The sequence below is a fragment of the Copadichromis virginalis genome, linkage group LG12, assembly GCF_057382275.1.
Source record: "Copadichromis virginalis isolate Kocher_CV1m ecotype Utaka linkage group LG12, C_Virginalis_male_GT1.1, whole genome shotgun sequence".
NCBI lineage: Eukaryota > Metazoa > Chordata > Actinopteri > Cichliformes > Cichlidae > Copadichromis > Copadichromis virginalis.
The window spans coordinates 13776503-13798273 of record NC_140629.1 but is presented as its reverse complement, the minus strand read 5'-3'; the positions used below and the strand labels follow the sequence as shown (position 1 = coordinate 13798273).

The 21771-nt window shown below is 42.4% G+C and overlaps 1 protein-coding gene and 1 long non-coding RNA gene across 7 annotated transcripts in view; one reads left to right on the top strand and one right to left on the bottom strand.

Moving 5' to 3' along the window:
* ep400 (E1A binding protein p400) overlaps positions 1-18512 on the top strand; it is a 27908-nt gene extending 9396 nt beyond the window's left edge. For 3 of the 6 annotated variants that reach the window (XM_085474805.1, XM_085474802.1, XM_085474807.1), the window contains 36 exons: positions 181-355; positions 449-585; positions 897-1083; positions 1262-1431; positions 1566-1750; positions 3207-3506; positions 5386-5559; positions 6039-6176; positions 7125-7195; positions 7324-7613; positions 7828-8027; positions 8908-9077; positions 10256-10452; positions 10595-10706; positions 10835-11134; positions 11255-11329; positions 11425-11559; positions 11657-11701; positions 11863-12016; positions 12149-12384; positions 12488-12661; positions 12763-12810; positions 12902-13038; positions 13156-13212; positions 13305-13383; positions 13801-13965; positions 14057-14102; positions 14205-14311; positions 14437-14626; positions 14726-14817; positions 15090-15263; positions 15482-15659; positions 15831-15964; positions 16092-16253; positions 16350-16427; positions 17401-18512. In XM_085474805.1, coding sequence (XP_085330931.1) covers positions 181-355; positions 449-585; positions 897-1083; positions 1262-1431; positions 1566-1750; positions 3207-3506; positions 5386-5559; positions 6039-6176; positions 7125-7195; positions 7324-7613; positions 7828-8027; positions 8908-9077; positions 10256-10452; positions 10595-10706; positions 10835-11134; positions 11255-11329; positions 11425-11559; positions 11657-11701; positions 11863-12016; positions 12149-12384; positions 12488-12661; positions 12763-12810; positions 12902-13038; positions 13156-13212; positions 13305-13383; positions 13801-13965; positions 14057-14102; positions 14205-14311; positions 14437-14626; positions 14726-14817; positions 15090-15263; positions 15482-15659; positions 15831-15964; positions 16092-16253; positions 16350-16427; positions 17401-17721 — 5593 coding nt within the window. In that variant the 3' untranslated portion in view covers positions 17722-18512. The remainder of the gene's footprint in view (positions 1-180; positions 356-448; positions 586-896; positions 1084-1261; positions 1432-1565; positions 1751-3206; positions 3507-5385; positions 5560-6038; positions 6177-7124; positions 7196-7323; positions 7614-7827; positions 8028-8907; positions 9078-10255; positions 10453-10594; positions 10707-10834; positions 11135-11254; positions 11330-11424; positions 11560-11656; positions 11702-11862; positions 12017-12148; positions 12385-12487; positions 12662-12762; positions 12811-12901; positions 13039-13155; positions 13213-13304; positions 13384-13800; positions 13966-14056; positions 14103-14204; positions 14312-14436; positions 14627-14725; positions 14818-15089; positions 15264-15481; positions 15660-15830; positions 15965-16091; positions 16254-16349; positions 16428-17400) is intronic. The other 3 variants (XM_085474804.1, XM_085474803.1, XM_085474806.1) reach the window with 3 other exon arrangements.
* On the bottom strand, positions 17770-21771 carry LOC146696621 (uncharacterized). The gene is made up of 2 exons (XR_014923317.1): positions 21602-21771; positions 17770-17799 (listed from the first exon to the last, which is right to left on the bottom strand). It is a non-coding gene; the product is annotated as an uncharacterized LOC146696621 (long non-coding RNA).

Sequence of the window (21771 nt, the reverse complement as noted above, 5' to 3'; positions counted from 1 at the left end):
TTCTAAAATGTTATTATTTCTAGTCAATGTGCATGTTGTTTTGGGTGAATTGCCTGATGAGATAAATTCAATGTGAGAAACTTTAAGGCTGTCTCTATGAAATTGCCCTAATTTTTTACTGGATCGTTAAAAAATTGCTCAGCTCAGAATGAATGACAGATATTTCTGTGCATTTTCTAGTGAGCAACGGATTCTCCTCATCAACACTCCTCTACAGAACACTCTTAAGGAGCTGTGGACCATGATCCACTTCCTTTTGCCAGGAATCACCAGGCCTTACTCTGATTTTCCTGTTAAGGCGGGCACAGACCAGAACCAGGATTACTGCCACAAGCTAGTCATCCGCCTACACAGGGTGGGTATACCACCAGCACTCTTCTATAAATCTGTGTTACTGTGGTGTTTTCCTTTAAATTAAATATGAAAACCCTGTTACTCGTAACTGTAGATGATTCAACCTTTCATCCTGAGGCGCTCGAAAAGGGATGTGGAGAAACAGCTTCCCAAGAAGTACGAGCACATCCTAAAATGCCGACTGTCGAACAGGCAGAAGAGCCTTTATGAGGATATCCTCACTCAATCAGGGTAAAATATTTACCCCTCTCTCACAGTTTCTTTTGACACACAGCCCAGTTTATGGTATAATAAAGTTTTGGAAAAATAGCACATCATGAACTGCAATTAGATAGTTCTTTTCATTTCTATTAGTGTGTATTATGCATCCATGGGACATCAGATTTATATTAACCTGATCTTTCTGGTTAGAAAAGATACTTTATAATTTATAATTATATTGTGTCTGTTCTTTGGAGAAAACTGTAATGTGTCAAGGGAGACAGGTTTTGCACATGTCAGTTTTCTATAATCATTTCTTCTATGTGGCTGTGTTCCCCTAGAGCTCAGGAAGCACTGAAAACGGGTCATTTTGTCAGCGTGCTGCAGGTTTTGATGCAGTTACAGCGAGTTTGTAACCATCCTGAGCTGGTGGCACCCAGAGTGTCCAGTAGCTCCTATTTCTTCTCCTCTCTCGAATATAACGTGCCATCACTGGTGCTGGGAGCAATTCAGACTGATTCGAGTAAGGTAAGTGTTTTAGTAGCGCTGCCAAACATTGTTAATGTTAATGGTACCAAGAGCAGTCAGTAAGTACCTGTAATATAAAGTCAATCCATGACAAATTTGCATAATGACTAATCTTAAAGTGACTCTACACTGTTCCACTTCTGATATTTTATCTATTCCTAATTTATTATCTCCATAGATTGCCAACCTGTCCATATTTGATCTGATCAATAATGAGAACAGACTGACCCGGTATCAGACTGAAGAGGCAGTACCCAAACTAAAGGTTACTCAGCAGCTCATAGAAGAGATCTACAACAATCCAGATCCCCCGCCAAGGCCCAAACCATGTCCAATAAAACCAATGAGGTCTGCGATATAATCTTCAAATGCTCAGATAGAATGAAATGTTCTATGTAAAGATCTTAACAAGTTTTAAAATAAAATATAACCTCAGTATTATGGCATATTTAAATCCTGTGCATTTGTTTTTCTCTGATTAGATTGTTCCAGCCAGTGCAGTATGGCACAAAACCAGAGGGCCGCTTTGCCGCCTTTGCAAATGCAGCAGGTCAGCGTCCTCCAATGAGCTCTCCTGCTACTGGCACCTCTCCATCCATTAGTCAGGCAGGCCAGACCAGGGGCAAGTCCCTGGTCACTACTTCATCAACTGCAGCCACTGCTCCTGGTAAGATCATTTCAGGGGCCCTATCCAGTATAGGACAGGAAATTAGATTCTTACATTATCTAAAGGATTCCTGGTGGTGTCCACTTCAGACTTAAATAGTACCTTTTACCTCTCATATTGTTTTTTTTTTTCTTCACCTGTAAATAATGTGCCTAAACTAGTTTTAAGCTTGTGATGTGTGCAGTGTTATTTTGCATGATTTTGAGTGAGCCTAATGTACTGTTTAACAACTATTAATAGGTAGCCTTAGAGGCATACATTAGTGTTTGAAGCTCATTAAGAACTGTACTGCCTGCACATATTTTATGCACAGTGCTGCTATTTGAAAAAGTCAGATGCTTGTCCTTCAACTTGGTATACTTTGACTGAAAAGTTTTACTTTAAGGTTTCATATATTTAAATTTGTACTTCCATGCAGCAGTGGTGGGTTGGCAATATTGTTTTCCCCTGATATCAGCACAACCTTTATGGCAAGGCTGAATATAACACTCACTACTGGTTTCTGTCCTCAGTGACGACTGAGGATTAAGGAAAAGTCATTATATTTTAACAGAGGATGCAATGACAGTAATGGTAGACAAGTCCAATAAAGAGATGGAGGCAAAAGTCAAACATTGCAGACTTGGCTGTTACTGACTACACTTTCACAGATTGAGCTGACAGTTTAAACACACACATTTCCCATCACACCAGCTTTTACCATAGTGGTACACAAAATTCACAGATCAATAGTCATCTCAGTTTTTCAGTTATTTCAGACCAATGAATAGATGCAATTATACATTGACATATTTTTCATTCATATTTAAAAACAAGTTTCAGGTTCACATTCAGGTTTCTCTATTTAACTATAATTTCTAGTTTAATAATTAATTACCTTAGACACTGTCATACTGTCAACAACGCTGCCAAAAATAAAATATTAGATAAATAAAAATATCCATTAAGAGAAGTACACCATATCGTTAGCTTCATAGCATAATTGCCTAAGTCATTTGACTAAGTCAATGACTTAGGCACTTATGCTATGAAGCTAACGATATGTATAATTGCAAATACATAAAGAGTGCAAATACATACGTTTAACAACATTCATTGACATTGCACACCATCTTCCATCTTTCAGTGCAAACACTGACAAGAGCTTGTGAAGTGTCAGATAGTTGCAGATGGAAGTTACGCCCGACTGTTCCCATTTCTGTCTTCTGGATCACTGGACATGCCCAAGTGTATCCATTCTTCCCGTACTGAGTAGTTGGGACCAATGCACATATTTTAAGTAAAAATGTTTGCAGTTATTATCATTGACATCAGTAACAGTCCTAATAGTCGTAGCTCAGTTGGCCCACCACTGCTGAAGGAATTTATGGAAAAACTGTTTGATCATACTGATTTGACTAAATATTGGGTTACCCCTAACATGGAGTCCCATACCCCATTGCCTTGTACTTTACAGTGGTTGGAGCAGCAGCTCAGAGAGCCCAGGCTACAACTCCTGTCAGCAGCAGCAACAGCACTGCAGCCTCCACTGTAGCCTCCTCTGGGAATAGTGGCATTGGACAGCATGTGTTGGGGGCTTCCCCTGTGGCCTTAGGCCAGAGCTTAGCTGGCACAGTTGTGGGATCTGTTGCTCCCAACAGCCAGCCTGGATTAACACAGGTCCCCAGGTCGACTTTAGCCCCCAGCCATGCCATCCAGCCCAGCTTAGTATCCCAGAGGCTGGTTCTTACATCCCAGGCCCAGGCACGGTTGCCTAGTAAGTGGCCTGCCCTCCCCCTCTGTCTCAGCATTTCCCCTCCACCTCTGGCACTACAGTACTGGCTGCTCTTCACTGAAGCCTTTACTCGAGGCACTGCTGATATGTGTTCACTCAGGAATTCTGGTTAAATATCTTGTATTGATTATGGTGGGGGGGGAAAAGTCCTCTAAAATTAGATCTGCAGCCATATCAGCAGCATCTCCACAGCCATAGCATTCCCCAGTTTCTTTCTTAAAACCTGCATGTACACTATGAATGTACACCACTGCACTATTTAACTTATGTTAAATCCTTGCACTTCCTTATAATATTTTTTTCTTCCACGTACTAATATTCTTTTGTCTCTTGCATCAGCCCAGCTGCAGGAAGAACTCCCAAAGCTTTGTTTCTGTTTTTGCTGTCTCTTTTATTGTTATTATTTTAGTCTGAGCTTCAGCATGAATACTAAGCATGTGAAAATGGCCCCACAGTCAAGACCTGAGAAACTGCAGTATTTAAATATATTTTTTAAAAATGAGAAAAATTTAATAAAACTAATTTATTTATATAAGTCTTAAATGGTTTCAGAAAACTTTTCAGAGTTTTCAGAAACCATTTGAATTTGGTTATTTTTCAAGTAAATTTTAGGTATGATTTTATCCTAGGATGTGTAAAAATCCTAATGTGTGCAGAAGTCAGATAAACTTCACTTAAGGATTCATGCTCCACCCCCCACAAGTAGAAAAGTCACTAGTTCGAACACCAGGCATTCAAGATAAAATCCGTGTGTCCATAAAGTGAAAATGTATCCCATCAACACCATGGCAAAGAAGGCCCTTAATCACAAGGGCGTCATTGGAGCTTCTTGATGGCCAAGACAGCAGACTGTACTGGTTATACTGGTCAGATTACAAAGGGTTTCATTCTCAGTGAATCTACTTTGAGTTTGTAGTACTTGTTTGGGGTAGACAAACATCCAAACACAACAACAAAGAAGAGGCTAAGCTGGGGGCTGTAAATCCATTGATCTCTTCTTGGAATTGGTTAAAATCAGCAGAGAAAATATATAAATGTAGCTAAGTATCTAAGACATGCTTTTAAGCCCCTTTTCCATTAGTATCTCCTTGGATCGACTCAGATCAACTCTACTTGGATTGACTGGTTTTCTATTACAGTTTAGTAACTCCTAATGTGCCTGGTGTGTGTCAGAGCATCCCACAACGTACTGACTGACCAGCCAATCGATCACATGCAGTCTGACGATGTCACATTTTACTACCTGTTCGGATCGCTTGGAACCCCGGACAAGCAGGTACTAAAAACGCACCTGGTCCCAGATACTTGGACCTAATGAAAAACCCTGAAAACCGTGGTGAACCGTGCTGAGTTGTTTGGAGTACGTACTAGTGATAGTAAAGGAAAAGAGGCTTTAGTAATCCACTCTTACAGTTTAACCACATCAAACGGATCTGCTATGGCTTTTGAGAGCGCTCTCCATCACCATCATCAAATAAAGAAATCTCTTTTTGGCAAATGCTGTTCCATTCTTGAGCAGATATTTATTATCAAGGTGCAGCAAAACTGTTCTGATGACACATGGTGGCCCAGTGTAACCCTAACCCTTAGACACTTTGTGTGTCCCTCCCTCCTCCCCTCCTCTTAATTAGTCACTTTTGAGTTTCAGGCTCCCTGTCTCACCTGAGGACTGTCCTTAGGCATTTTCTTCCCCTTCTGTTGCAGAGAGGAGCTGTGCTCGTTCCACTGATTAATCCACCCTGGTTCTGCATGTCTTGTCTTTTTTTTTCTTCACCCTTTAACTAACTCAGTATATTGCTTTGGAACCATAAAAAGACTTTTTAGTGCTATCTGTGTTAAAGTTTTTTTTTTTCTGTTAAAGGTGGAGATGTGGTGAAGATTGCCCAGCTGGCTAACATAGCAGGCAGTCAGAATCGAATCTCCCAGCCAGAGACCCCTGTTACTCTGCAGTTTCAGGGCAACAAGTTCACTTTGTCCCCAAGTCAGCTCCGTCAGCTCACCACTGGACAGCCCTTGCAGCTCCAAGGTACACTTGGTAATGTATATCCCATCGTCACACTTTCTTTCCTCTCCACATATTTTTCTTCGTTCCTTGTTTTGTGTCCAACTGACTCATCCATGTAATTCTGTTGCTTTTATTTGTTGTCAGCAAAAGGTTTTTGTAAATTTTAAGACATTATTATAATATTCTGGATGTTCCAATGTGTAAAACTCTTACCATATATTTACAACGTCCTTGGTCTGGTTCTGGTGCCTGACCTATGCCTTCACCTGTCAGACTCAACTAAGTGTGAAAAAAAGTCAGTTAGCAATTTAATATGTCTTGAATACAACTGCATTGAAATTTGTTTATTCGACTTTTGCTTTAATTCCTGTTTATGTCATCATTAAATCCTTCATTCAAAAACCACGACAGTTCTTTTAATTCTAGAATTTAGATTTTCACATTTCATGCCTGTGTTATTTTCTGAGTATGCGCCACTTAATTGGTTGCTTAATGTCTCATGCATTCAGGCAACATCCTGCAGATTGTGTCAGCTCCAGGGCAGCAGATTATTAGGCCCCAGGGATCCATGGTAATGCAGACAATGCCTCAAGCTGTTCCTGCCTCCAGTGCCTCAGCTACCCCTGCAGTGTCAACAGCTCAGCAAGGTGACTTGGAAACAGTGAAGACTCTGCATTATTGTTTCTACCTCTTAATCGGTTATTTTGAAAACAGCTGACATTATAATTACATCTGCCATTATAGTTCTGACAGTTGTGTGACATAATATGCCAGTAGGGCTGCCACAAACGATTATTTTGATTGTTGACTAGTCACAGATTATTTTTGCGATTAGTCGACTAATCAGATCATGCATCCATTGGACGTACAACGTACAGCTTATTGCACCAGCGTGCGTCTCCGAAAACGTCGGAGCGCTTTTGAAAATATGTGGTGTCCTGATAAACTGAGTAGATATTTGAAGTTTACACGGCTACATTCTCGCCTGAAAATATGTTAAACGTTTATTTTGTGACCCAGAAAGAATAATAAGAGTAATATTAAAACTAATTAGCTGTCGCCATTGTTGGAAACTGAGCAGGGTCGCGCTATGAATTCTGGGATAGGTTGGGCCACGAAGTATACACCCAACCCATCCTTCAAATCTGGGAAAATGAAGCGCGCATTTGTCGGCTGCATTTGTCGGAGTCTTTGAATCTGGACAATTTTCGTTGTGTCACTGTAACGTAATCGGCCTACTAATGCAGGCACAGGAGGATATGGTTCCTGAATTTGGACACGGCTACGATACCGGACACTGCTTCTTCTTCTTCTTTGGGGTTTAATGGCAGCTGGCATCCTTGTACATGCAGTGCTGCCATCTTCTGTTTCAGTCTGTTATTACACTCTTAAATACTACTACTTATTCCTGCGTCCTTTGGGATCTTACAACGCTTCAAACAACGCGTCGACTATTAAATTAGTCGTTGACGACCGTAATCGTGACTAGTCAACTAATCGTGGCAGCTCTATATGCGAGCTTGGGCATATAATTGCACCTCTTGTCCTCCTTTCCTTCTGTTGACACTGTGGGTTTTTTTGTTTTTGTTTTTAAGCGGTGAGTACAAATACAAATGCCACGTCAGCCCCCATCAAGCCGCCTCCTGCAGCTCACGCTGGTTCTCAGGTCAGCACATCACTTTGCAGAAAAATCCTATTTATAATTTCAGTTTTCTGTTTCATCAAATAATTTTAGTCTAGTCACATTACAGGAAGATCAGTTCTGATTGTACCATCTGTCACTGTGATACTCAGGAGTCGTCAGAAGAAAAGACTCAACTAATGAAAGAGCGATTGAGCCGTCTCTTCGAAGCAAATGAGCAGCGCTGCAGCCGCAGAGTGTTGTATGGGTCAGACCTGCTACAGGCATGCACTTTAGGTTCAGAGCCCGGTCACTCTGCCCTGACTGCTGGAGGCTGGAGCTGGGTGGGCAGAGAGAGCTGTATCAGAGCCCAGAGAACCTGCGTGGCTACCACCTCTGCATTGAAGTCCTCTCTGCACTCTGTGGACGACTGTCTGGAGGCTGCCAGCAGCCTTTTCAAAAGGTACTTGAGATTTGTTTGTTCTGTGTTGTTATAAATCCATTCCATGAATATTTTACAGCGTGTCCTAATATTTTCTTAAATTGTATTATAGCTACAAAGGTAAAAGAAATGACCAGCTAAGATTTTATTGTTGTATTGCAAATCAGTTTTTAATTTTTCCTCTTTTAATCCAAATATCTAATGAACATCTATGCTTATATGTGCTGCCTTTTAGACTGGTATGCATGGTGCCTCCAGCTGTGGCTTCAGCTCCTCACCTGTATGCAGCCGATCCCCCAGTTCCCTTCAGACTTGAGCAGAAGTCCCTTCGCCGTCGGCTTCAGGAGGCCTCTCTCCCTCACAGCGCAGACATCCACTTAGCATCCACACATCTCTTCTGTTGTCCTGACTTGCAGTTAATGCAAATGGACTCAGGTTAGTCCATGTAACACACCATTACACCTGGTTAAAACAAACAACTCTGACCTCTGATTTTGTTCATCAAAGGTGAAGAAGCACCTTGTTTTAGGCTGTAACTCAAGAACTGGTGCTAGTTTTTACAAGACTTCACAAGTTATTAGTATTCAACAAAACAAAAGTGCTAAATATTTATTTATATTCAATAATTTTGACTTTCACCATTATCATTTAAAATCAGCAAAAGATGAAACCTGCAGCTCTCTCTCCCTTTTTCATTGACTCTATGTTCACTTCCCTGTTGTTTCTCTTCAGTCTGTGGATTGCTTCATTGAGGGGAAAATGTAATTGGGGCCAAAAGTTTGACATATAACCACAAAAGCTGAGAAACCAACATGACAATTAAGAGAAATGTATTCTGTCTTTCTGTTCCTCACCCTCCAATCACATCTCTGCACCTACACATGCATTACTGTGTGACCGGAGTTATTGATGTTGACTAAAAGTAAAATACAAGAGTTGACAAACAAGAAATCCAGTCACTTCAGTCATAAACTTGAGAACAAAAGAATGGATACATAGAATATTAAACATGTTAATGCCCTATTAAACATAGGGCATTAACACATTTGATTGTAAAAAGAGGTACCAGAGCCATATAACTAGGTGTCAGTGACCTGTGATGACTGTCAGTCATCAGTGACACACAAGCCACAGCAAGCTAGAACTGTCACACCTATTCTTTTAAAGCTCTATACGGTGTTCTTACTAAAAACATCACAGAAAAAAGGTTCCAGGTAAGGACAAATATCTCCTGCTTACACAGGCTGAGTGACTCCTCTCACGTTTTGCCTTGGATCTGCCTTGGATAATAACATGATATTTTTCTTTCCCAAAGGTAAACTGGAAGCTCTTGCCATCCTGCTGCAGAAGCTGAAGTCAGAGAGTCGCCGTGTCCTCATCTTTACACAGATGTTGAAGATGCTGGACATCCTGGAGGCCTTCCTAGATTACAGACAGCTCACTTACGTGCGCATTGATGAGAGCTTCAGTTGTGATGAAAGACAGGTAAAATCACACCACATTGGATTTGTTCCTTATAAACATTTTTGCTGAAATCAAGTTTAAAGAAATGAATGTTGACAGAGGGTCTTGTCATTTTAAATATTTTAATGTGAATTAAACTATTTTCCCCCTTATCTGTCTTTTTTTATTAGTTCATGTTTGTGTGGAGGGGATCTTTGAGTTAATTTGTTTTCAATTACAAATAAGCTATAGATGCAGGCAACTAAGGCTACGTTCACACTGCAGGCGAAAGCGCATCAAATACGATTTTTTATTTTTTTTATTTTTTTTTTTGGACCCTATGCGACCCATATCCGATCATGGTATGACAGTGTGAACGGCACAAATCCGATATTTTCATATCCGATCTGGGTCACTTTCATATGTGGTACTGAATCCGATACATATCCGATGTTTTAGAAAGCAACTGCTGTTTGAACGGTCATGTCGCATTAAATCCGTCTTTTACGTCACTGACACAAGACAGACGCCAATTATCAGCGCCAGAGAACCGCCCAAGAAGACATCGTGAACACTTCCTGGCCATCCCATGTAGATGTCAGTGAAAATGTTGGGAAGACAACGTTGGAGAAACGTGAACATTTTATTTGTACTGTATAATCTGCAGATTCTGACAGAAATCTACAACTATCCTTTGAAGCACCGCTCCTCTAAAACAGCAATAAGGATAATTATTAGGTTACATTTACATTATTATGTAAATAACAAAATAACTTGAAGCAAAAATTGGGAAACGTAAAGTCCGAAGTCTTTATATTAAGGGCCATCAGTCAAACAATATTGTTTGCTCTGGGTCTAAACAGAGCGCGTTGTGTGTGACATCTTCTTTTGCGCATGCGGGCCGCTTTGAGGGTTCACACTACAGAGCGTTTGCTGGTTGCATTTTATTTGTAGTGTGAACGAGCAGACAAAAAAAATCTGATTTGATCAAAAAATCGGAATTGAGCATTAACACCTGCAGTGTGAACATAGCCTTACTGACAACAGCAGTCTCAAAAATAAACAATGAAGATAAAAATGTCTAAAGCATCTGTTTCATATTAGAAAGGATAGTTTGTATATTTACATGGCAAAGTAAATGCATGAGTACATCGTGTTTTAAAAATAAACTGCGCTGTCAACTACTTCTTCAACTCTGTTCATTCGTTGCGTGCCTGCAGGAAAATATGAAGAAGTTCAACAGGAACAGGCAGGTGTTCTGCAGCATCCTCACCAACCGCTGCTGTTCTGCAGTTGGGACTGTGTTTGACGCAGACACCATCATCTTCTACGACACAGACCTCAATCCCAGCATGGACGCACGCACCCAGGAGTGGTGCGACAAAATAGGGCGTTCCAAGGATATTCACATATACAGGTGATATTATAAAAACAAGGCATTCTGATTTTGTTTCTATTTTTGTGCTCCTTATTCCGCCCCCAGATAAAACAGTTTTACCTTATAACAGTGTTACTGAAGGACTCGACTTGCGGTTTTATTTACTTTTGCATGTCCCAAGGTTGGAGAGTGGGAATTCTATTGAGGAGAAGCTCCTGAAGAATGGTACCAAGGACCTGATAAGAGAGGTGGCTGCTCAGGGTACTGACTACACCTTGGCTTTCCTCACTCAAGTAAGATAAACTCACTGAAGCTTCTACCGATATTCAGACTATAAATATATGGAAAAAAGGTTTAGATCCCGCATTATTTAGTTCTACCCAAGACATGAAATAACTGTCCTGATATTGTGTGTTTGTAGCGGACAATCCAGGATTTGTTTGAAGTGGAGGCAGGCTCGGGAGAGAAGGTGGAGGAGTTTGTCGTCCTTCACCAGGAGCCTTCAGCCTCTGAGGCCATCTCTCCCAGAGTAGCTAGACCATACATCCAGGCTCTCCAAAGCATAAACTTGGATGCCCTGTCAGAAGATGAAGAGCCGCATCGGCAAAAGCAGGAGGACGAGTTGCCAGACCAGGAGTCAACAGAGCGGGACCAGGAGTCAGAAATCCACGCCAAAGAAGAGCCTGCTCAGATAGAAGAGCTTAATGCAGTCATGGAACAGGTGGGTTTGCTTATTTTTTAATTAATATATGCAGCTTGAAAACTGGTTAAGCAAAACTAAATTACCATAACATTAAACGCTGGTTTGTTTTGTTTTTTCATTCACTCATCATTGAAACAGCTTACACCTATCGAAAGATATGCCCTGCATTATTTGGAGTACCTCCACGTCAGCGATGATGAAAAAGCTCTAAGGGTGAGAGTTAAGGCACATCTTTACAGATTAATTGCAGTGAAAATGTGGAAATTTGTTCATGAACAGGTTTTTATTTTTGTTGTTTTGTTCCTCAGGAGAAGTTGGAGTGTTCAAAGAGAAGCTGGGAGCTGCAGCAGTTGCAAAGGTTGAAGGAGGAGGAGCAACAGCAGCACATGATGGAGGGAGATGAAGATCTCTTCACCTACACCAGAGAGGATGCCTACAACATGGTGGGTGGGACGGTTTGATCTCTGCTAATCAAGCAAGAAGTGGTGCGTGGATTATTGTGCTGTAGTTGACCTGAACCTTTTCTCTGTACTTCAACAGGAGTATGTGTTTGATGCGGAGGATGGCCACACAGAAATCATGCCGGTAAGATGCCACATGTGACCTTATCTGTAAATGTTTACACAGATTCTTGAATGATGCAGACACCTGTATCTCTTCCTCATTCAATGTACTTACATTGAGCCACAACGTGAAATCCTATTTTTGCCTTTGGACGGTTTTTGACATGTGGTTTTCCACCATAGCTTTGGACTCCACCCACACCACCACAGGATGACAACGATATCTACATTGATTCTGTAATGATGCTGATGTATGACACCACACCCATGCCAGAGTCCAAGTTGCCTCCTGTCTACATTCGCAAGGAGCATAAGAGACTGAAGATGGATCCCTCAGGTAAGAAAATATCTCTCCTTTTAGAGAAGTTGTTGTAAATCTTGGGTTAAAGACCAGAAGAATGGACAAAATGCAAAAGTATCATTGCAAGTTTGTTTGGTTTTCTCCCCTAACTTGAGTGTGTTTCTTCAGCAGCAGCCAGAAAGAAGAAAAAGGGCCACGGGGAGACGGTCATTCCTCCCCGTTCCCTTTTTGAAAAAGCCAGTATGCTCAAAGTTCGCCGTGAGGTTAAAGACCAGAAAAAGAATTTCTCCCTCAAGCAGCAGGCACCCTTTGCCAAGCCCCTCCCCTCGCTGGCTAAACCTGCCACGGAGGCAGGGCAGGACAATCCAGAGTGGCTCATCAGTGAAGACTGGGCCCTGCTTCAGGTACTGGCTTTATTTACTCCTGCCTCCATGATGCTCTAAGCATCGTTAATCCATCCTGTGTTGCATTTCAGTTAACATGTTATCTTTGCTGTGTGTCCGTTAGGCTGTGAAGCAGCTGTTGGAGTTGCCGCTCAACCTGACAATCGTGTCTCCTGCGCACACTCCTAACTGGGATCTGGTGAGTGATGTGGTGAACTCCTGCAGTCGCATCTACCGCTCACCCAAACAGTGTCGCAATCGCTACGAGAACGTCATCATTCCCAGGGAAGAGGGCAAGGTAATGAAAACAGGGTCATGTACTTTACTGTCTTGCACACATTTTGCTTGTTTGTCTCAACAATCACTCTTGGGTTTTTTCCTTTTCTTTTTTTTTTTAAGTTGGTGTATGAGGCAAACCCCAAGAAGAAAACCAAGAGTATATACAAGGTACTCTGTCTTGCTTGGTCTTTGCGTTCAGCCGTTATTTCTTCTTGAATTCTGGGGATCATTTTTATTCTTTTTGTGTGTCCACGTTTAGTCTAAGAACAGCCGTCCTCTGAGGACCTGTCAGATCTACACACAGGATGACAATGCCACTCACATCCAGCTCTACAACAGCCGCTTTGAACTCATGAAGATCATTGCCAGCAAGAGAAGCCCACCAATCAAACCACTGTAAGTACCGAGAATTTGAAAAAAAAAACCTACATTAACAAAATAAAAAAAAATGTAGTGCAATTATGTTGAGATAAGATATTGCCGTTTAAATGCATTCATCTATACTGCTTACAGACTCGGCATGAATCCATTTCAGAAGAACCCCAAGCATGCGTCTGTCTTGGCAGAAAGGTGCGACTTAAGTTTGTAATCACTGGGAATCAAAACCTGAAATCATTAAGCAAACAAAGAAGTGTAAGGTTTTATTTTTTTCTCATTTTCAGTGGGATCAGCTACGATAAGCCGCTACCTCCCATCCAGGTGGCATCTCAGCGGGCTGAAAGGATTGCCAAAGAGAAAAAGGTGCTTATCAGCAGTGTGCCTCCACTTGTGTTTTTATTTATCCAGGTGCTATGCCATGCTAGGAGAATGTAAGACTTATTACAGCAAATGTCTGTGAATAATTCTTTAGGTGTTGAGTGAAATCTGGTTAATATTAGTTTCCACCTGTCAGGACAGTTTTCATGCATGCGGTGCACAAAGGTAGTAGTCTACACACTGTAGCTGTTGGATTTAAAAGCAATTATGCTATTATCTAGATATAAATCAGTGATCACTCCAAATGTTTTAATAGTATAAAAATTGGAGAAAAAAAACAAGAGTGAACTACTAAAAACAGACTACCATGCATCATCTTCAGTCTGGTTTTCATCCATCTTTACAAATATATTTGCTTTTGTGTTGCCTCCATGCATTGTTTGTGGATGTGTGTGTTTGCAGGCTCTTGCAGAGCAACAGAAGGCTCAGCAGTTGGCCCAGCAGCAGACTGGAGCCCCCCAGGCTCAGGCCGCACCTGGCCAAGCCCAGGCTCCTGCTTCTGGCCAGGCCCAGGTCCCTCAGGCTGCAGCAGTCGCCGGAGCTCCTGCTGTGCCTAACGCCGTACTGGTGAGACTCAGTAGTTGAGCTATATGTTTTTACATAGTCAGATCCAAAACGAGCTAATGGAAACTTTAAACATGCTTATCATGTTTCACAGGCTGGGGGCATAAAAAATGCCACTGTGGGCACTACCATTCAGGCTGGTATGTACACACACACACACACACACACACACATATATATGGTTTAGATTACAGTGCAGCTTGTGTCCCAGTACTTAATTCCTTTCACTTTGTTTCTTCTAGCCACTGTTGGGGGGAATGTGATTGTCAACACAATAGCTGGAGTTCCTCAAAGCCCTTTCCAGCCCAACAAACGCCTGGCGTCTTCGGTCATGCCAGGAACGCTGTCTGTGAGTCTGGTGACCTGGCACTATTAACATACAGTGATATAAATAGTATTTGGATTGGAATAAAGCAGCAAACTCAGTCATCGAAACCTTTATTCATACTATTGCTGTTATTTTGATTAATGTAGCCTGCAGGTACAGCTGGAGCACAGGTGGTCCATGCACAACAGAGGACTGTGACAGCTACTGCTGCCCCGGCTGAGGTGGTTGCCATAGCTACAGGTCAGGCTGTTAGAGCGGTTACCCCAGTGACAGCATCTGCAGTAGTTTCTACCACTATGAGCCCAGTGCGCTCACTGGTCACTCAGGTCACACCAGGTAACGAGCTTATCACTGGCTTTTCTCAGGTGCACATTTTGTTTTACAGCCCTGACCTTTTCTCTGTCCTTTTTCATGCATCGACTGTGCTGTCTCAAGGAAAGCCAATCAGCGCAGCCCAGCTCCATGTGCTCAGACAGCATCTGCCACAGGCTACATCCCCTCAGATGAAAGCCGTTAGCAAAGCCCAGGTACGTCACTACCACCTTTGTAGAATAACTACACCAAATGCAACAGTAACAGTCGCTTATAGAAAAAGTCATTTCATCTCTTGCATAAGGTGGACCTGTGGTTATGATTAGACAGATGTTAATAATAATAATTGACAGATGACAATATTTCCGTTTTACCCACTAAACAATGCAGTGCACTATTTTCTCAATGTGTGTAAGTATGACCTCTAAGTTAACTTGCATGGAAATATCTGTGTGACTTTTTTCTTCTTTTTTTTCTTATTTTTAAGGTGCACAAGCAAAAGTTGCAGCAACAGGCAACAGCAACTCAGGGCCAACAGGCTGCAGGGGCCCAGCAGGCCGCACAGGTGCCAGCTGCACAGACTGTACAAGCTAATCCTCAGCTAGCAGCTGTGACAACACAACGACCTGTGCTGGCCACCAACCTGCAGATGGGCAGATTGGTAAGATTAGAAAAATAGTGATTAGATATTGATGCAGTTGTGCAATACAACAACATAAATGCTATTTTCAGCATATATTATCAACAGAGATCTAAAAGATATAACATTAAGAGAGACTATTACAATTCACTGGTGGATCCCCAGAAACACTGCCCTCCGCTTATGTTAGTGATTGAGCTTGTGCCACCTTTCTTACTCTTGTTCTTTTCACCCTGCAGACTGCTCGAGTACCCAATCAGAGCCAGATTCAGGCCCAGGCAGGACAGACAGCTCAGGTGACTCTGACCAAGCCTCCTGTAGTTTCTGTGCCAGCTGTGGTCTCATCAGCCGGAGTCACTACATTGCCAGTGACTGTAGCAGGCATTAGTGTGGCTATCGGTCAGGCCCAGAAAACAGGTGTGTTGAAATTCTTGAATTGCATACATCACAAGATGCAACAGTATTTGCTGCTGACTATACCTGCATCATTTGGATTGGAAACCCTTTTATAGTAGCAAAATGTATGTTCTCATCATCACGATCTTCTAATATGTCTTTTAATCTGACGCACTTTCTCCGTTCTGTCAGGTGTCCCCTTCCAACAGATGCAGGTCCAGCAGCTGATTCAGATGAAGAAACAGCAGCAGACAGTTCAGGTGGCAGCTGCACCCCAGCAGAAGGCAGGGCAGCCACAGCCAGGACAGGCCACTGTACAGCAAAAGGTAATGTCTTTGTTTACATATAGAGATTTGTGTTTATTGAGAGTATCAGGAAGTAATAGTTCACTAGTAATATTACTGTATTCAATAGAGCCAGTCACAGTATTTAATGTATTTTCATTTCCCTTAGATTGGCACACAGCAAGTGACAGTCCAGACCGCCCAGCAAGGTCAGCAGCCACAGCAAAAGGTGACCTATACCACCACCCAACTCCAATCGGGAATCAAGACCCAGTTCTTCGCTACATCGCTCCCCCAGGGCCAGAAACCAGCTGGACCCCAGCAAATCCAGGTGCATCATCAGTGGCAACCCATACAACAGAGTACTTTCAGTGAAATATCGAGATTGTGTGTATGTTAAAATTTTGTTGTTTACTGCTCATATCAGCTGCCTAAGATCCCGCAAATAGTGCAGCAGCAACCAACTGTGGCCAATATTCAACAACTTGTGTCTTCTCCTCAGCAGGTAAGAGTTTAAGGCTTTTTACTAGATTGATTCTACAGACATTGGAATAACCATCACTGCAGGCTTTCACGTGTGCTGCCATTGACAAAATGCTTATATTTGATGTCCTCAATGGTGACAGCTGCAACTGAATGTTTTGTGTTTTCAAGTTGTCCATCCCATTCACCCTCTCACAAATATAAATAATCTATTTTATTACATCTGGCACAATTGTTGTCTTACATGTGAATGAACTGATAAAGTATGAGGTCAAGGTGGGACCTTGCAAAACTCTTTGGCCATAACTCAAGGATTTGGACACTAATTAAAAGGCTTAAAATTCTCCAGCACAGAATTCCAGCTCGAGGCCAGGTTGACGTTAATAAATAGTTAATATTGTTTGAAAGGGTTTTTTTGTTCTGTTTTGTTTTTTCACACGGTCACTCAAGCAGGAATCTAGTTTCCTATATTTACAGCAATAAATAGGCTGTTCATTTGTTGCACACAGTTAAGAGATTAAAGGAGGAGGGAGCATTAAAAGTTTGAAAGATGGGCATGTTTTGTCCTTTGAGGCTTGTATTTAGAACCAATTGTAGACTACAGCTTTCAGCTGAAACCAAGGGTGACTGTTTGGATCGTGTGAACGAGGATTCACGTTTAGCAACAAATAGATGTGCTCTTGTCTTTGTGAAAGGGGTCATGCTATCATCCGTCACGCTTACAGCACTGTGCTGTTTTAATTCATCATTGATGTGAAGTTATGCACAATTTGGTGAAGCTGACCAGAGTGTGTAGGGTAAAATATCAGATGAGATTTCTGTGGGGTCACTTTGTTTTGTTGTCTTTGTCACACTGAACCTTTTGACAGTTCATTTTCATTTCTGATTTTATTTGATTCATCACCGATTTTCTTAGCTTTGATATGCAGGAGAAAGGTTCGTATCAGATCTTTGAGACAGGATGGAAATGTTTAGTCTGTGTTGTTTCTCTTTAGATCCAGGCTCAGCCTCAGACTGTGACTCTGACCCAGGCTGCCACATCAGCTCCCGCTCAGGTGCAGATGATTCCTGCTGGTACGGCGACAGCCCAGGTGGTCCAGCAGAAGATCATCCAGCAACAGGTGGTGACCGCAGCCGCCTCACCCCAGATCCAGACACCACCTCCACACAGCCCAGCCCAGCAGCCCGCTGCAACCACTACTGCCGAGTCCCCGGTGCAGCAGTCTGCTCAGCCACAGCAGGCCTCCAAGGGTCAGGCTCGCCAGGGGGGCATCAGAGCCAAAACCCCTGCCAAGCCCAGTGGGGGAAGCAGTTAGGAGATACACACTAATGAGACTGTATGTACCGAGCGTTTTCCCGCAGTACAATGACGAGGTCGTGCTTTCTTGTGGATCCTGCAACAACAACAAACCTTTACTTTACTCCAACCTCTCTAATCTTGTGTTCAACATGATTTCAGTGCTTGTATCTAAATCATTCTGGGAGATCAATCATGATGCTTCTGCCAATAATTCTGCTGGGATCCATAACTATCTCTCACTTGATCAATAACATTCTGCTCTTCATTTGTTTGTTATAGAGCGTTTCTCGAAATTTCCCCCACACCTACCACATAATCTCACCGTATGACAGCAGTCACGCCTTCTGCACAGTGGTTATATGACTCAACAGATGTATGAGGCTGAGGATTATGGGTGATTTTTGTTTGTTTGGTTGGTTGTTTTTTTTTTTGCATTGGGAAATGAGCTCTCTATTAGAATAAGTGTATTCATAAATAGTCTTGTTTTATGTCCAATTCTCTTGTTGTCTATAGATACTGAATGGAGAATAATGCACGTTCCTTTAGTCTTTTTTTTTTTTTTTTTTTTTATTATTATTTCAGCAAATACACTGTAAACATGTACTTTAGTATTTTGTTTCCTCATAAATTCTCCTTTTTTTATTGATGTGAAAGGAAAAAAAACATGTAAATATCAACAGCGGACATTTGTACTTGTAAAGTAGTTGTGTTTTCATTGGATTTTTCAGCCCAATTGTAATAAAGTGTTTTGTTTTTATACACAAATTCATCTTTTCCTTTCATTAAATCGTTGTAAGTACTTTGAAATCTTGTGACTTCTTACATCTTATTTCAGCACACATCCTCTTTTGCTTTTACAGCCTTGTACACTGTGGAAATAAACACTTGATTTGAAGAGTTAAGACTAGAAAAGAAATCAGTTTGTCTGCAAGACCTGTAAGATTATTACACTTGTTAAGATTTCTTCAGTTGAAGGCCAGGAAATAAAAAAACTTGAAAGACCCTTCACCCTAAGCCTAAATTGAGCTCTAGCTGCAGAGGCACATAATCTGGTCTGCACTTACTCAGCACCTTTAAACCTACAGAGCCCTTAATGTTGTTCAGTTTCATTCGTTTACACACACACGGCGTTGGAGCAGCAAACCCAAGAACGCTTTAGGATGCAGAGGAGTCAGACATCAAGTCACTGAAACCACAGCTGACCCCCTCTGATGTGTGCATCAGCTTCAAGTTAAACCACCGTTACACCGCCTCATTTTGGTCCATATTACATTATGGCATGACACAGTTGCTGCAAATTTCCCAGCTGCACATCCATAATGTGAATCACCTGTTTCACCACATCCCAATGTGCTCTATTGAACTGAGATAAAGTGACTGTGGAAGCCATTCAAGTACAAAGAAGTAATGTCATGTTCAAGAAACCAGTTTGAGATGAGCTTTGTGACCAGGCGCATTATCCTGCTGGAACCAGTCAACAGACGATGAGGACACTGGTCTTAAAGGGATGGACATGGCCAGCAACAATACTCGGGTAGGCTGTTACATTTTACTGCGCAAAACAAAATATACTCCACACCATTACACCACCAGTAGCGTGAACTGTTGATCCATGCTGTTCATGCCAAATTCTGACTCTGCCATCCAAATTTTATCAGACCAGGCAACACTTTTCCAATCTTCTTTTGTACGATTTTGAATGGTAGCTTCAGTTTCTTGTTCTTAGCTGACAGGTGTGGCACTGGGTGTGGTCTTCTGCTGGTCCAGCTCTGCTGCTTCAAGGTTTGATGTGCACTTCTGCACACCTCAGTTGTAACGTGTGTGACTTCCTGTTGCCTTCCTCTTAGCTTGAAGCGGTCTGGCCGTGAACTCTGAGATCAACAAATCATTTTCACCCAGAGAACTGCTGCGCACTGTGGAGAGCTCCCAGCAGATGAGCAGTGTGTGAAATACTCAGAGCATTCTCCCCCTTCCTGATGCTCAGTTTAAACTTCAGCAGGTGGTCTTAACCTTGTGTACGTGCACTGACTGAACTGGGCTGAACTTTGGTTACTGTAACAAACTCTTTTGTCACGCATCTATTAACAAAAAAAATATGTAATACTAAACCTCCCTGAGTACAAAGAGATGGATAAAAGTTTTGCTTCTTGGCATGAATTTGTGAGCAATCAGTGTTGGACTTCCTGCCTGTTTGCACGCTGACTTTCTGAATTAAGAAAATTGGAGGGTTGCTGCAAATTTGCTTCCAAAAATGGTGCAAATGCAGATTTGTGATTGCCCAGAAGGGGTCGCTGGTGTATCAGAATCGCCTTGTCTGCTTTCCGAAGGAGGCCCCACTACTACTCCAGATTTTCAAGCTCAGTGATATTTCCCATCTGCTCCTCAGTGCACGCCCTGCCTCTTTCACTGGCACTCGGTGGCCGGCCCGCATTCACCGCTAAACGAGTGAGACAAGAGAGGTGAGGTGGAAGAAAGGACTCAGAGATGAACAGATGGGCAGAGCTGGTTTCTTTTGGCCAGGACGTCATTCCATCCCTGAGCCCAACCTCTGTCATTGATACTAGTAAAATGCGTCCTTTTTCTCGTAGAAAAAGATCTGCTCACCTGTTATTTAAATGGAAGTTTACAGCAGACAGAGGCAGCATGAAGTGAAACTTCATACTCAAAAAAAAAGGAGAGCATTTCTACTGTGATTTTAAACCAAAGAAACAGCAGGCGCTTTGTGATCCGGGCACTGAGAGTGACACATTTCCAGTAGCAGGCTGTGCTTCCAGAGAGCCCTCACAGCAGCAGGTTGTTGTTTTGATATTTTCATTCCCAATGAGAAAGTCATGCATTTAGGAGGAGGAGGGTGCGGTATAAGCAGTGTGGCGTAAAGGCTGCTGAGTGGTGTCAGTCGCTTTTATCTTCCTGCTCAGACACTAGCCGCCCACCAAGTGAGTGTTTACCTCAGCCGGGTCTTTAAAGCCTCTGAAGAGTGTCAAATACGCGAGGGAGAAATGAGGGCTGCTCTTGCACTATTGTGTGTGGCTCTCCCCCCCCCCCCCCCCCCCCCCCCCCCGCATTTGCATAGAGCCGTGAACAAATGCCCCTGAAGCATGTGGAAAAGCACAGGAGCCCATTTGAGTGACAGCCTCTGGAAAACCGGGATGATACAACGATTACATGTGTTGACACAGCTCCAGTGAAGAGATCAACATGGCAAACGGCTTTGTTGTTGCCTAAGAAACAAGCAGAGCTGAAGGCAACGCGTGCACAAGCAAGCTCAGCAGGCCTGTACGGAGGGCCAAGGCTGCCTAAATAAATGGCCAAACGCTTAAATAAAAGGAGACATTACAAAGCTGCGTGAGCGTGAAACAAACCATCTTCAAATGATATTCTTGTTTGCTTTTGCCTACGATTGAGATACTTTCACATTTACTTTCCGATGTTATTGGTTTGATGAGTTGGTGTATTTATTTATATACTAGTTTCCCTTCCCCTCTCTCTCTCACACACATCCGCACACACATACACAGACACACACTCGTATTCTTTTTACAGTTCTTCCGGTACGCAACTGAGAACTGTCAGTCAAACTGGGTCATGGGTTCAGCTTTGCACCTGTTGGTTGATCAAAACAGGATCACAACACAAGCGGTTGCCTCATTGCGGGAAGTTGCTAAAGAAGCGAGGTTAAACAGCCCAACTGAAAATAACGCCGTCAATCAGTACAGTGGAACGGAAATGTAAGCGAATGGGGGAATTTTCGCAAAAGCCAATAAATAAATATACAAGAAAATGAAGACGGATAAATAGAGAGAGTATGGCAGTTTCTGTCATCTGTGAATGAGTGTGGGGATAAAAAAGAAAGAGATCAGGTATTAGGGAGTCCTTAGGAGCGAGCTCTGCCTCACCCTGCAGATGATAAAAGTCCAAATCCTCTCTCTCTCTCTCTCTCTCTCTCTCTAATGTTCTGGCCAGCCGCTGATCACACAGCCCCGGGGGCTCGGCGCTAATGATGCTCCTTCAATGATGCTGATGATCACCGCCGCTGGAAAAGAAGCAGGCCATCTATACTGAAAGG